This window comes from Penaeus monodon, chromosome 38 (genome assembly GCF_015228065.2).
Source record: "Penaeus monodon isolate SGIC_2016 chromosome 38, NSTDA_Pmon_1, whole genome shotgun sequence".
NCBI classification, from domain to species: Eukaryota; Metazoa; Arthropoda; class Malacostraca; order Decapoda; family Penaeidae; genus Penaeus; species Penaeus monodon.
Genome location: NC_051423.1, coordinates 935,005 through 947,504, shown reverse-complemented (window position 1 = coordinate 947,504; position 12,500 = coordinate 935,005). Strand labels below are relative to the sequence as shown.

General features: G+C 35.1%; 3 protein-coding genes across 18 annotated transcripts in view; 2 read left to right on the top strand and 1 right to left on the bottom strand.

Annotated features, from left to right (window-relative positions):
- LOC119597124 (probable phosphorylase b kinase regulatory subunit alpha) overlaps positions 1-3,147 on the top strand; it is a gene marked incomplete at its 5' end in the record, with an annotated part of 70,881 nt that extends 67,734 nt beyond the window's left edge. For all 16 annotated transcript variants that reach the window (XM_037946631.1, XM_037946630.1, XM_037946628.1 and 13 more), the window contains 2 exon segments: positions 1-50; positions 183-3,147. The exon segment at positions 1-50 is cut by the window's left edge and continues 64 nt beyond it. In XM_037946631.1, coding sequence (XP_037802559.1) covers positions 1-50; positions 183-404 — 272 coding nt within the window.
- A 907-nt stretch (positions 3,148-4,054) lies between these two features.
- Positions 4,055-10,697, bottom strand: LOC119597126 (ATP synthase mitochondrial F1 complex assembly factor 2-like). The gene is made up of 8 exons (XM_037946632.1): positions 10,526-10,697; positions 8,583-8,674; positions 8,285-8,391; positions 7,763-7,846; positions 6,245-6,355; positions 5,256-5,436; positions 4,927-5,042; positions 4,055-4,381 (listed from the first exon to the last, which is right to left on the bottom strand). Exons 2-8 carry the CDS (start codon positions 8,662-8,664, stop codon positions 4,247-4,249), a joined length of 816 nt encoding a protein of 271 aa, XP_037802560.1. The 5' UTR covers positions 8,665-8,674; positions 10,526-10,697; the 3' UTR covers positions 4,055-4,246.
- LOC119597120 (heme-binding protein 2-like) overlaps positions 5,749-12,500 on the top strand; it is an 18,653-nt gene continuing 11,901 nt past the window's right edge. Inside the window, exons 1-2 of the mRNA XM_037946604.1 lie at positions 5,749-5,882; positions 6,278-6,353. Coding sequence (XP_037802532.1) covers positions 5,749-5,882; positions 6,278-6,353 — 210 coding nt within the window. The remainder of the gene's footprint in view (positions 5,883-6,277; positions 6,354-12,500) is intronic.

Here is a 12,500-nt window from a genome sequence, read left to right as displayed (position 1 = left end):
CTGCTCAGGACATTGTCCATCTGGCAAATAATATTTTCCTACAGGACCAGGTAAGTTAGCAGAATTTTTATTATAGGAATCTGTTAGTGTATACAAAGAAAAATTGTGAAATCACCTGTAATATCCCTTATTACGACAGTATATCTTCATTGTTACCTTCCTGTCATGTTGCAAATCCACAGAAACAAGAAGGGGGTGATGCAACGACCTGCTGTGCAAGGGATAAGAAAGAACCAGGTATTGGGGGTGGTTTGACATGTGGAGGAGCTGCCTACATCTGCATCCACTTTTACGACAGCGCTCCATCTGGCAAGTTTGGCACAATGTCATACATGATTCGAGCAGTATGTTGCAACCTGAATTGCTTCCCACAAGATGGTGAGATGGACTGCACAGTCAGTTGAGCCAGTTCAATAAGAGCAACAAAAGTAATAAAAGTAATTATGCAGTTACGGTAGTCAAATATATAGTGGGTAAAATTTTATTTCAATGTAATTCCCATGAATTTGTAATGATCCTTTAATATCAGTTGTGCAAGTTTTAATGCTAGAATCAGGAAGTTAAAGACAATTAATTTCTCAGTACAAAAGATGGTGCATAAGCATTTTCCTTCATCTTTTTTATAAAGCAACAACAGTGCATGGCAGTGCCTGGTACTGCCTTGACAAAGCCTTGCACATCTGAATTACATTGCCACTGGAATTGTTTATGGAAATCCTTTAGAGTTGAGTTGTGAATCCATTGTTATTTATCCTGTGGTGATATTGACCTTTTCTGATGGTATCAGTTATGTTCAACAAACTATAATCTCATTCATAGTGCCATAAAATATCAAAGAGAGAAGTTTTCTCTAACATTGCAAGCTATTTTATTGCAAAGTTGGTATGTTAATTGAACCCTTTTATTGATTCATTTGACATTTGAGTTGTCCGCAGCTTGTCATATATAGTCTTTTTTCCATTTCTTCATATTCAAAATGTACAACAACACTTATTCACCTGTTTTTTTGTGTGAGTGCATACCCATGAAAGTCATTTTACTTTTACACAGGACATATCATTTCACCTACACTCCAGATTTGTTCATCTCAGCCTATGATTCTGATTTGATGTCTCATATAGTTGTATCCTTTTGTTTCCCTTTTTTGACACTGTTGAATTAAGTGCCATTATGTTATGCAAAGTTTGAGTGTGATCCTGTTGTATGTACCAGTACGGCAAGTTACAAAACTTACCACATGTGTTCCAAATATACAAATAAGGTGCAAATATGAATTGGTAATGTTCATGTTACATATTTATACATTATATATACACATATATATTCATGTGTTTCTGTAGCCACTTGAACTTCGTATTTGAAAATGTTGTATCAAACAAGGCCAGTCATGACAATTTATGTAAGCTCTCAAAGACTTTAACAATGTCACCGGTGGTCAAAGGCTCAAAAGATATCCTTGGCATGTTCTCATTACTTACATATGCTGAAATTTTACATGAAGTGCTAGTCGTGGAATATTCAGTAAAGTAAACCATGGACTGTAACTTCATATATCACATTGTAAACATCTGAAGACTTCAATCTGTGAACAAGTGGTTTTGTTAACATTCATTTTAAATGTTAATGAAGAATACGATCACTTCATGTACATTTTATTCATTTGATTAAGCCAAAGAAATATAACATCACTGTTAAATAAGACACTGGTGCACATGATAATTATAGTAATGAAAAAGACATTTCTTTTGATATTTATACTTTTTATAACAGAGATTGTAAACAAATCAAATTTATACTTATGACCAAATCTATTATCATACTAATATTGATTTTGTTTCACAAGAATACATCAGTATTTGTTTAAGAAAAAGTGATCTGAAATATGAAAATACAGTTTCTCATTTATTATCGGAATTAAATAGCAAAACAAATCAAAGTCAAATGTGCACAATTATACACATTAATGGTTGTTTTTAGAGACAACTGTCGTAGTAGTAACCAGTTAGCAGAGTTCATTGTTAGATTCTCAAATTATTTATTTGCCACATATGAAGTTTTTGTAGAGTTTAGGTACTATATTTTTTCCTTAGAATGACACTATGGTTATAATCTTTATCTCTCATTTTGCTTTTATAGAATATTGTCATCTGTTGAATCTGTAAATGTATTGGTTTAAATCTGTAAATTGATATTTTGTTAATATGTGTGAGACCATATTAGCTTGCTTTGAATACTTTACCTGTGTCCTTAATTTTTATGTGAGTTTTATTATTGAAGATGTTGTGTAAAGTATTGAAAGTTATATTAAATATCCCTGTGATTTATAGTGATGTATAAGTGAAATTTGTATAAGTGAAATTATATACTTAGATATTTAAACAAAATACAAAAAAGTTTGTCGACAGCATCTGTCCAGATGCCTCTTGTCATTGATTGCAAAATGAAGATGGAACTACAGTTTAATTTTAAATACAAAGGGAAGAAGTACTGCACACAGCTGACTAACACTGTCATGTATTGCATGAGTGCTAGTCCTTAAGTCCTTAGGAATGGTCTCTTAGCTGATTTCAAAAGAGCAGTTATTTTATTTTGGACTTCATTTGGGCGCTTATTTTATTTCTCAAAAATGATTTCCTAGATCCAACAGTCCTTGTCCTCTTAATGCTGCTGCTTGACTACAAAGTATATAGATCAAATGCCTTTTTTATGAAAAGCAGTTCACTACATTATTTTCAACTGTGTACACTATACATGCTATTGTAAAGAGGAAATGAAGCATTCAGTGAAAAGACCATGATTGATGGCAGGCTGGGCCTGAAAAGGGGTAGGATGAGATCATAAAATCATTTAGTATTTTCATTACATGTAAAGGTGTACAGAATAGGACATTATAGAAACAGATTAAAAGCTTAATATATAATGCTATCAATTATCTTTTATTTTTTATTATTATTATTATTATTAAGCTTTCTCTATTTTTGAGGAATATAAGTAGAAAAGGTTCTTATAGGTAATAGAATTTTGAGGTGTTCCATATTAGGTAAAAAAAAATTAGCTGCTTCCCATGCTGTGCATTGCCAGTAGGGCATTTAATTATCCCTATGTAATAAGGCTTTCATGAATAATAAAAAATATCTAAAAAAAGTGTTTTGTTTTTTTTCTTCCTCAAATAAGAAGCAAAGGTACACTTCTAGGCATAAAATGCTAGATGCAGTGGTGAGTGACTAAATTAGTATTCATAGTAGCCATATTTTAAGAATCCAAGACTGCTCTCACTCCACCTGACAAAATTAATTTGAATCTCCAAAAGAGGCCAATTCATTTTGTAAGAAATATTTACAGTACCACACTATTTTCACTTCAGATGCCCCTCAAAAAGATTTGGATTTCAAGAAGTCTTGGTCATATGATGTAATTTTACAGTTACTACACTCAGTGCATTCTCCATTCTGTAATGTTCTTTGCATTAGAACACATCTTCCCTCCCTTCCTCAACCTTCACTATGTTGACTCCAAAAACTCATTAGGATCCATGGCAAAGAACAAGCAGATAAACTAGAACACTCAGATTTTCACATTTACTATCCTGTGACTACTAGCCTCACTTCAGACCTTCCTTTTCACCCACTGGCAGTCTTTCTGGTCCAGCCTTACCACCAATAAACTACATAAACATAAAAACTTCCATCTCCTCTTGGACCATTCCATAAGAATAGACATAGGGAAACTGCTCATGACCATTGGACACACTTGCCTCACCCACTAGTATCTCGTGTCATAATCTAATCCACCTCTATGCTCCTCTAACAATGTTCCTCTTTCAGTCCCATATATCCTACTGCCCTGTCCCTGCTTTCCCCTCTAGTACTGTTTTAAACCTTTAACTTTACCCTAATTCCTAACCCTTTTTGCTACTATACTTACCATAGTGCTTTAAGGCCTTGATTTCTAGCACATTTATTTGTTTTAACTATTAACCATTAACCATTCTGTGATGTCTGCAGATTAGTATTGCATTTGTACTTGGTAACTGGACTTAAAATAATAGGCAACATAACAGTTCTTTTTATTTCTTTCAGTGAAATATACATATTAGCACTTCAGAAAGAACAATATAGACAACACACGATTACCTAAATTTTATTAAGTTCAATATATGTACAAGTACAAAAAAAATAAAAAAATAAAAAATTACAAATTGGTTATTCTACTTATGAGAGTCAACAATCTCTCAGAATAAATGATGTTATTGCTTTGTCTTTTGTTTCACTGACGTCTGTGAGGTATTAAAGAGAATGAAGAGAAGAGCCGCAGAAAATCTTGCTTCGAGATCATACTGGTCAAGATCGTGTGCCCATTCCACAGAGCCCCATCGTGACGTCTGATGGAGGAAAAAAGAATTACCTTAAGAAAAGTATTAATCTTCAGCCCCACTTTCACTGTATAAGTCATCCAGATTTTAAAAAGATGTGCAACTCACAACCTCCTACAATAAAATATTATAAACATACTACAACTGTATCACTATATCAGGTAACCATAGTAAACTGACATTTGTCCAATCCCAAAGATTGTACAAAGACCCAAATATACAAATACTGCCAGCCATTTATAAGATTCATGAAACTAAGTGTTCTGGTATATCTGTTTTAGACTTCCTTAATTAAACAAAATGTAAGTAGGCAACTTTTCATTATAAAACAACAGACTGAACAACCACTTTTTGTGATTATGGTTTAGCAGTTGCCAACTGGAAAACAAGTACAGCAACAAACAACTTTGAACATAATTTGCAAGGTAAATAAAAACTTATTAGCTGCAAGACCCTCTTTGAACACTACTACTCATCCCCTGGTAAAAATCTTCATTTCAATAAAGCTTCATTTTGCTGAATAGATTTAGAGAAGTATAGACAGGCCCACTTACCTGGTACTGTAGTTCTAGCCTGGAGAGTGCAACAGCCTTTTCAGCTGTTAACTTTCGCTCTGCAGCTGCCACAGTTAAAATTACAGATTTCAAAGCCTCCACTCCGTATAGAAATCCTGTTGATGTAAACACAATGTTGTAACACATAATGAACAACAGTTTCAGAAATTCAACAAAAAACTCTTTTTTTATGTTTTATAACAAGTAACAAAAAAAAAAAATTCACACAGAAAAAAAATCATAAAAGAGTACCACAAACTTCAACCACAGTGATTTGTTGAAATAAGACTATGTTACCAAATGCACAAAACCACATTCCAAACACTCACCAGTGATGGCCCAAATGTCATAGGACAGGAGATATCGGCGGATACTTTCCCTGGCTTTCATAGGAATGTCCGCACCACATATTCCAACCGCTGGCTGGAGGTCAATCTCAAATTTCTTATTAAACCATTCTAGAACAGGATCCCACTCTTTCCTCTGCAGCTCTACAAGGTCATCTGTGGTCTGTAATGCATTGGCAATATCATAGAACACATTAATGTTAGGATAAAACCTTTTAGCATCATAATATACATTTCAGCCATGTTCATAAAATGTCACTTCTCTACAAAAAATTACAAATGTTCCAATACATTTTACACTCTCTCTCTCTTCATCTATCTTTCATATCACACACAAATATTCATATAAATGTGCTTCTTACCAAGATATTAATTACTTCATAAACAGAAAATTGCAAATATCAATGTAAACTTATCATGTAAAAAAAAAAAAAAATTAACACATTATCTATTACTATATCTACAATTCTTAAGCATGCCTTGTACTGGTTTCGAATACAATACACTCCCATCCAATACATCCCAAGACAAGGTTTTTCAATGGCCAGAAACTAGAGCTGAGTTCTATACAAAGAAGCTTTGGTTGACTATGGTCACTTTACTAAAGGGGTTAGAATGCAAAGGATTCTGGAAATCAATGTTTAACAAATGTATAATATTGTAAAAAAAAAAAAAAAAATTTAAATACTTTATGTTCTAATTCATCTGTAAACTACAAAATCCCTACACTCACATTTCATTTGACCTATTCCTTATCATTATTTGCAAATAAAGTAGCTTCAGTAATAAAGATCATTCCTCAAAACATATTCTTGGACAAGTAAAAAAAAAAAAAAAAAGAGAGAATTACAAAGAAACAAATATCTATCAGAAAATATTACCTATACCTAGATACACCAGTATAAACACTATCTTGAAGATACTTCATTGAGAAAAAAAAAAAAAAAATGCAATACAAATATTACACATACCTCACCCGGGAACAATATTGTGTCTGTCTCAAGGAATTCCAAAATCTTGTCAGCAAAATCCCATTTAGTTCCTCTGGCTGGGTTATCCAATACAGTGTTAGAGAGAGATGTCTGTAAAAGGAGCATTCTTTATTATTACCTCAACCTTCATTCATCCACACAGTACACAAGGTAATACATACATTTTCAACTTTGGATGTAATATAATCACAAAGACAAGTTGAATCATTTCTTTAAATTTTCAGCCTCTAAAAGCATAACTAACATTATATTTAGATTAAGAACAAAATAAAACCAATTTTATTGATTCAGAAAACCATTATTGATTAATTTGATTCAGAACACCAAGACATATTTTGGCCTTATAAATATCACATATCCCTTCCATGCACATAATACAACGAAAATATAATAATTTGACAATACTTTATCTTTTAAAGCTTCTGAAACATTCTTACTCAGGTATTATTAGATTCCATTGAAACAAATGACCTCACTCAGTAAAAGCAGATTCTAACCTTCCACATCTAAGAAGAGGGGAACTGCATTAACTTTCTTTACAATTAATTCTGAGAACACTTATACCTGTTATTTGAAACAATAATCACTAACAAAGTATTCTGACAGTAATGCCTGGAATTTCCTGACTGAGAAACATACAAGTTATTATAGCAATACTTTTTAACTACTATGTACATCTAAACACATGGCAGCAAGTAACCTACTGCATACACAGAAGCAAATATCCAAACTGATAAACTGACAAACATCTACAACCATCTTAATCTCCTCAGGCAGACCTGGGCTTGTCATATGTGGCTGATCATGTTTACTTCCTAGGTCAGTCATTTCTAAGTAGTCTAACAGGGAGCCTAGCCTTCTCAATGGCCTTCTAAGTTTTTGTGCTTATACTAGGTTTAAATGAGTTACTTTTGGCTCTTTTGCTGTTTTCTTGAGACTATATCACTAAGAAGTCTCATTTTGGTCTGTGAGACCCATTTTGGCATGAGGAGACAGGATGTACAGGCTATGAGACCCAAGTCTATCTGTGGAGGTTTGGAGTACAATTCTTTAAAGCATAAGTATTCCTGAGATTTGAACTCGCTCCCTGTGGATGGTATGCATGTTAGGCCAAGCCAAAAATGGATACCTCACTGGGGACATGTACACTGTGCCATTATTGTCTAAGTCTAGTTACACTTTATAGCCCTTTTAACATGCACACTTTACAGTGTGGTGGCTGGAAGCTTTTGAGACATAGCTTATAAAACACTAAGGCCCCATTTTACCAAACTGTCTAAATCAAAGCCATAAATCAGTGCATATATGGTATGACAATAAGCACACCAACTGTCTTTATGTGTTGTGTGCTGCTAAGTTGAAGTGATCTACCTGAGGTGTGTGTATATGGAACTGGTCTCCTCAAAAAAATAGGCAAGACCTCAATGTTGCAACCAATAATGAATCCTTCAGTAGTTAAGAATGTAGCACTTCCTCTCCTTTCATTTTTTCACTTACCAGGTGCATCAGGCTGGGCTGGATCTTGTCTTTGACAGAAGCCCACTCATGTGCTACAGCCAAAGCCAACCCATGGTTTGGCACCTGCAAAAAATGCATAAACATAATTATCATAAACTCTTAAACCATGCCATTATTATTTTTATAATCACATTGTACTATTATCATAAGTTTAATATAAACTTATAATATGAGCAGAAGTTATGAAAACAATTTCACAAACTTTGTGTCATATATCAAATTCAAGCAAGTCAGATATATGTTTTGTTTTGGCTAATCAGTTTCTACATTAATTTGTAGAAAATCAAGCCAGTCACAAAGGGACAAATATGTTTTCACTGTTAAGAGAATCAGACAAAATGACACAGATGCCATTTTAAGCAGTGATGTTCAAATACTTTTCACTGAAACCCAGTTTGATTTCATGATTTTACTGAATGTCTACAGGAAACTACTTAGTATATGTTCATATCTCCATACTAAGAAGAGTCCTAGCCTAGAGCCAAAGAAAAGAGGAATTACCTGAAACACATTCCCCATTGGTGTCTTCAATTTCCTGTGATCTAAGTTCACTTCATACTCATTGCCTGTTCCTGCCACTGTAACACTCCTGTAAAAGCGCCTCCGAGCTGAAAGCAAGTATCTCATTCAATTTTGTGTAAAATAATTCCTTATAGTCAAACCAATAAACAACTGATCTTTGCTTTTTAACTTCTGTAATAGATTTATATATCATTATCATAAATTATCATATTATACCACTTCAATAAGAAGAATAAACTGAGTTTCCATTTATTTAATTTAATAATTTCTTGATTACCTTCAGGGAGAAATCGCTGGCTAATATGCACAGGAGACTGCGGCATCAGTAGCCTTCCCACAGCCCATCTTATGGGGCCCATATTTAAAGATCTGAAAGACAAAAAATATATATAGTTCATATTAAATCTTAAATTATTAGTGCTTCTTAACCCAATGCTGACAGTTAACAGTTATCTCTGAGTGTAATAAATTCTGGTGATTTCTGGCAATGGCCAGACACTGGGCACGGGAGTCTGCTACATGAAGCGGAACTTCCTATTCCACACGCTCTAGCACATTGCCACGAGGACAGCCTTACCCTGCAGACCAAGTGGTATGTTATCACGCCTGTATATTCAGAAGGGGATAAACAAATTTACATACTGATACTAAACCTGAATAATTGGTATTTCTACCAATAATAACAGGTTGTGTGTATGTATGTATGTAGCAGTCCATGAATTAATCAAAAACAACAACAAACCCTAACCAACAACACAGTACATAGCTTCATTTGGGGAATATTTCAATGCTTATCATCATATCCTAGTATTGTTTTTGTTCTTTACGATCAATATATCTTTTTTTCCTTTTTCTGTATGGTCCTATTCTGAATAATTACTGTTGTTTTAGCAACTACATTTGTTCTTACTCATATCAACATGAAGCTTACTGTAACCTGTGACAGGACGAGAATCTCAAGGCCAACCAATAGTGGCACAGCATCAAGTGCTAACATGGCCTCAGCATTGTGCACTTAGGGAAAACCCAACAATGTCAATAACAATAATGGTTAAGTGACAGTGAGCGAAATAAGAGCAAAAAGAATAATAAATGTCCTTAGGGTTATACTCACCCTTCTTCGGTCACCATGTCATATTATTTTTCAATCTATTTTCATACACATAGCACTCATCACAAAAAGACAATTGTATATAAACATATGACTAAGAAATATGACATCTATTTAAAAATATTCTGGAGAATATCACAATTCAGACCAGAAGTGTTGCATACTTGAGGTAAAATACTAAATATTAGCAAGGAATGTATTCCCCTGAAACAACAACATTGACAGTTAAAAGGACAGAAATAAAATAAGGTGGGGAAATGAAAATAAATTCATCAGGAAACCATGAACTCATAATCTTAATTTGGTTAATGTTACCAAGAGTGACACACAAAGACAGTGGGAAATGGAAAAGCCATTTTATAGCATAAGAAATAGAGTAATAAACAGCACAGGTACAGCTGTAGTGACCCTATTTATTACAAAATGACGAAAATATCTGCTGCATATCACCGCTCAGAGACTAAGTCCACAACACCCTCACACAGCCAAGTGTTCTTAATATCGTATATTCTGTAATTTGGCATGAAATGCTAACAAAGGAAGGTACAGGGGGCTTGTCCCCCTGACTAAGGAATAAATAGAAGGTAGGAAAGTTTAGACTTGGAATGTTGGGTTTGCATGAGAGCCTGGTTTTTGGACTTCATCTCTGGAGGTGCATCACTCTCGGTAACAAATACCTTTAATTTCTTTCGTCAAATGGTGTTGCAAACGAGAATAAGAATGAAAATGGTAATTAAAGTTAATTAACAAAGCTGAGATTATCATTACTGAGAATGAGAATAAGAATCATGTGGAGATAAGATCATTAAAAAGAATGAGCACGAAAATATGACCATTTTAAAGGAATAATGCAAATTACATGCAGCTCCTCCCAAGTACACATATATCTCTCTTTCTTTCTCTTTTTCTTTTTTAATTATAGGGTTTTAGACTTCTTATGTCTATATTCCCTGGATCTTGTTTCTCTGGATCTTCTTTCTGTAGTTTGAAGGTTTTCTTCTATTATTAATTTGATCTCTGTTTCATATAATGTTGATTTTCATGTACACATATATAAAATTGCGTAGTAAAACACACAATTAACATATAACCACACGTATAAACTTTACCGTTAAATAACAATTTCAGAATATCGAAGAATATTCGATGACAAAAAGCGACTTCTTGAGAGAATTACGAGAGAATTAAGGCCTCGCTCGGGGCCGGCGCCTCCAGGGACGTCCTCGCGCATGTAAACACTGGCGGGTCGCTTGCGGTCCGGATCCCACCCGGATAGAGCGTAGTCGCCTTTCTTGGGTTCCTCCGTTACCGTATTTGCACACAGGCATGCACGCATGTAGATGGGCGTGACGCGTAAATTGCCTGCAAAAAATAATTTCCCTGCAAATCACCAAAAAAAATGCTCACTAGCATCTTAACAGAGCACCACATGGACCACACACATATCGATATTGTAACAATTATAGATTAAAACCAAAATTTCCCTGCAGAACTAATTTTCCCCTGCAAAAAGACATTAGAGTTGGAACACCCCCATAACCCCCTTAAGGACGCCCCCACACACATGCACGCACACACACACCACACACGCGCGCCACACACACACACACACACACACACACACACACACACACACACACCACACCACACACACACACCAACTATATACACAAAACTAACAATATATATAAACACAATAACATACTAAATATAATATACAGACACAAACACACACACACACAACACACACACACACACACACACACACACCACACACACACACACACACACACACACACACAACAACACAATACAAAAAACAAAACAAATATACACACAAACAATCAACACATATAACACTAATACATACAATACACACAATAAGACAACACATGAAACGACAATCACTAGACAACAAGAACAGACACAACAACACGAACACACACGACACACGACAAAAAGAAGCAAAACACACAGAGAACAGCGCAGTCCACTCATCACTCAACACTGCACAAAACACAAGCTTTACACACACCCTCTCTCTCTTCCCCCTAATCCACCTTGTTTGCCTTTTACTCTCTCTCCCTCCATCTTTCGTTATTATCATTATCTTCTCCTACCTTCATTTTCTCTTCTCTGCCTTTGTCTTTGACGTCCCTTTTCTCCTTCTGCCTTACAGTTTTTTTCATATCTTTCTTCTTTTTTCTCCACGTCTCCTCCAACTCTTCTTCTCCTACTCCGCCTCTTTTTCCACCTCTCCTCTTCCTCCTCCTTCCTTTCACTCCACCTCTTCCTCTTCCTCTTTCTCTCCTTCTCCTCCTCCTCTTCCTTCTCCTCTACATCTTATCTCCTTTTATTCTTCTCTTGTTATCCTCTTCTCTCCTCCTCCACTTCCTCTTTCTTTTATTCGGCGTCAATTATTTCCTTATCACGCAGCTTCCTGTCATTTCAGAGTCATTATATTATGGAATTTTCTTATGCATTACCTCATGATCTTCTTAGTTGATTAAGAAAAGGTGTGTGTGTGTGTGTGTGTGTGTGTGTGTGTGTGTGTGTGTGTGTGTGTGTGTGTGTGTGTGTGTGTGTGTGTGTGTGTGTGTGTGTGTTTGCGTGTGCGTGTGCGTGTGCGGAAGAAAAGGGGAACTTACGGCAAGAAAATGTGTCAGGGAAAAAAAAGAATGTGCATGAGGGGAAAAAAGAATGTGCATGAGGGGAAAAAGAATGTGAAGGGAAAGTAAAAGACTATGAGGGGAAGGAAGGTGATGAGAAATAACGGAAAAAGAGTGTGAGGAGAAAACAAAGTGAGGGGAAAGAAGAAGTGCATGAGGGAAAGATGCATCAGGAAATGGCATAAACAAAAGTGTTTCTGAGGAATTGCATGAGGAAAAAAGCTGTGGCGAGACTCAGACTGTTTTAATAGAAATTCATGAGGAAAATTTGCATGATGAGTGTGTGAAATGTATAGGGAAAAGAATTCAAAAATCGCATGACCGGGAATAAGTGTGCATGAGGAAATATGTGAGGGGGAAATTGATGAAAAAAAACAGTAACTGGAAGTATAGACATTTGGCAGGAGGTACGATA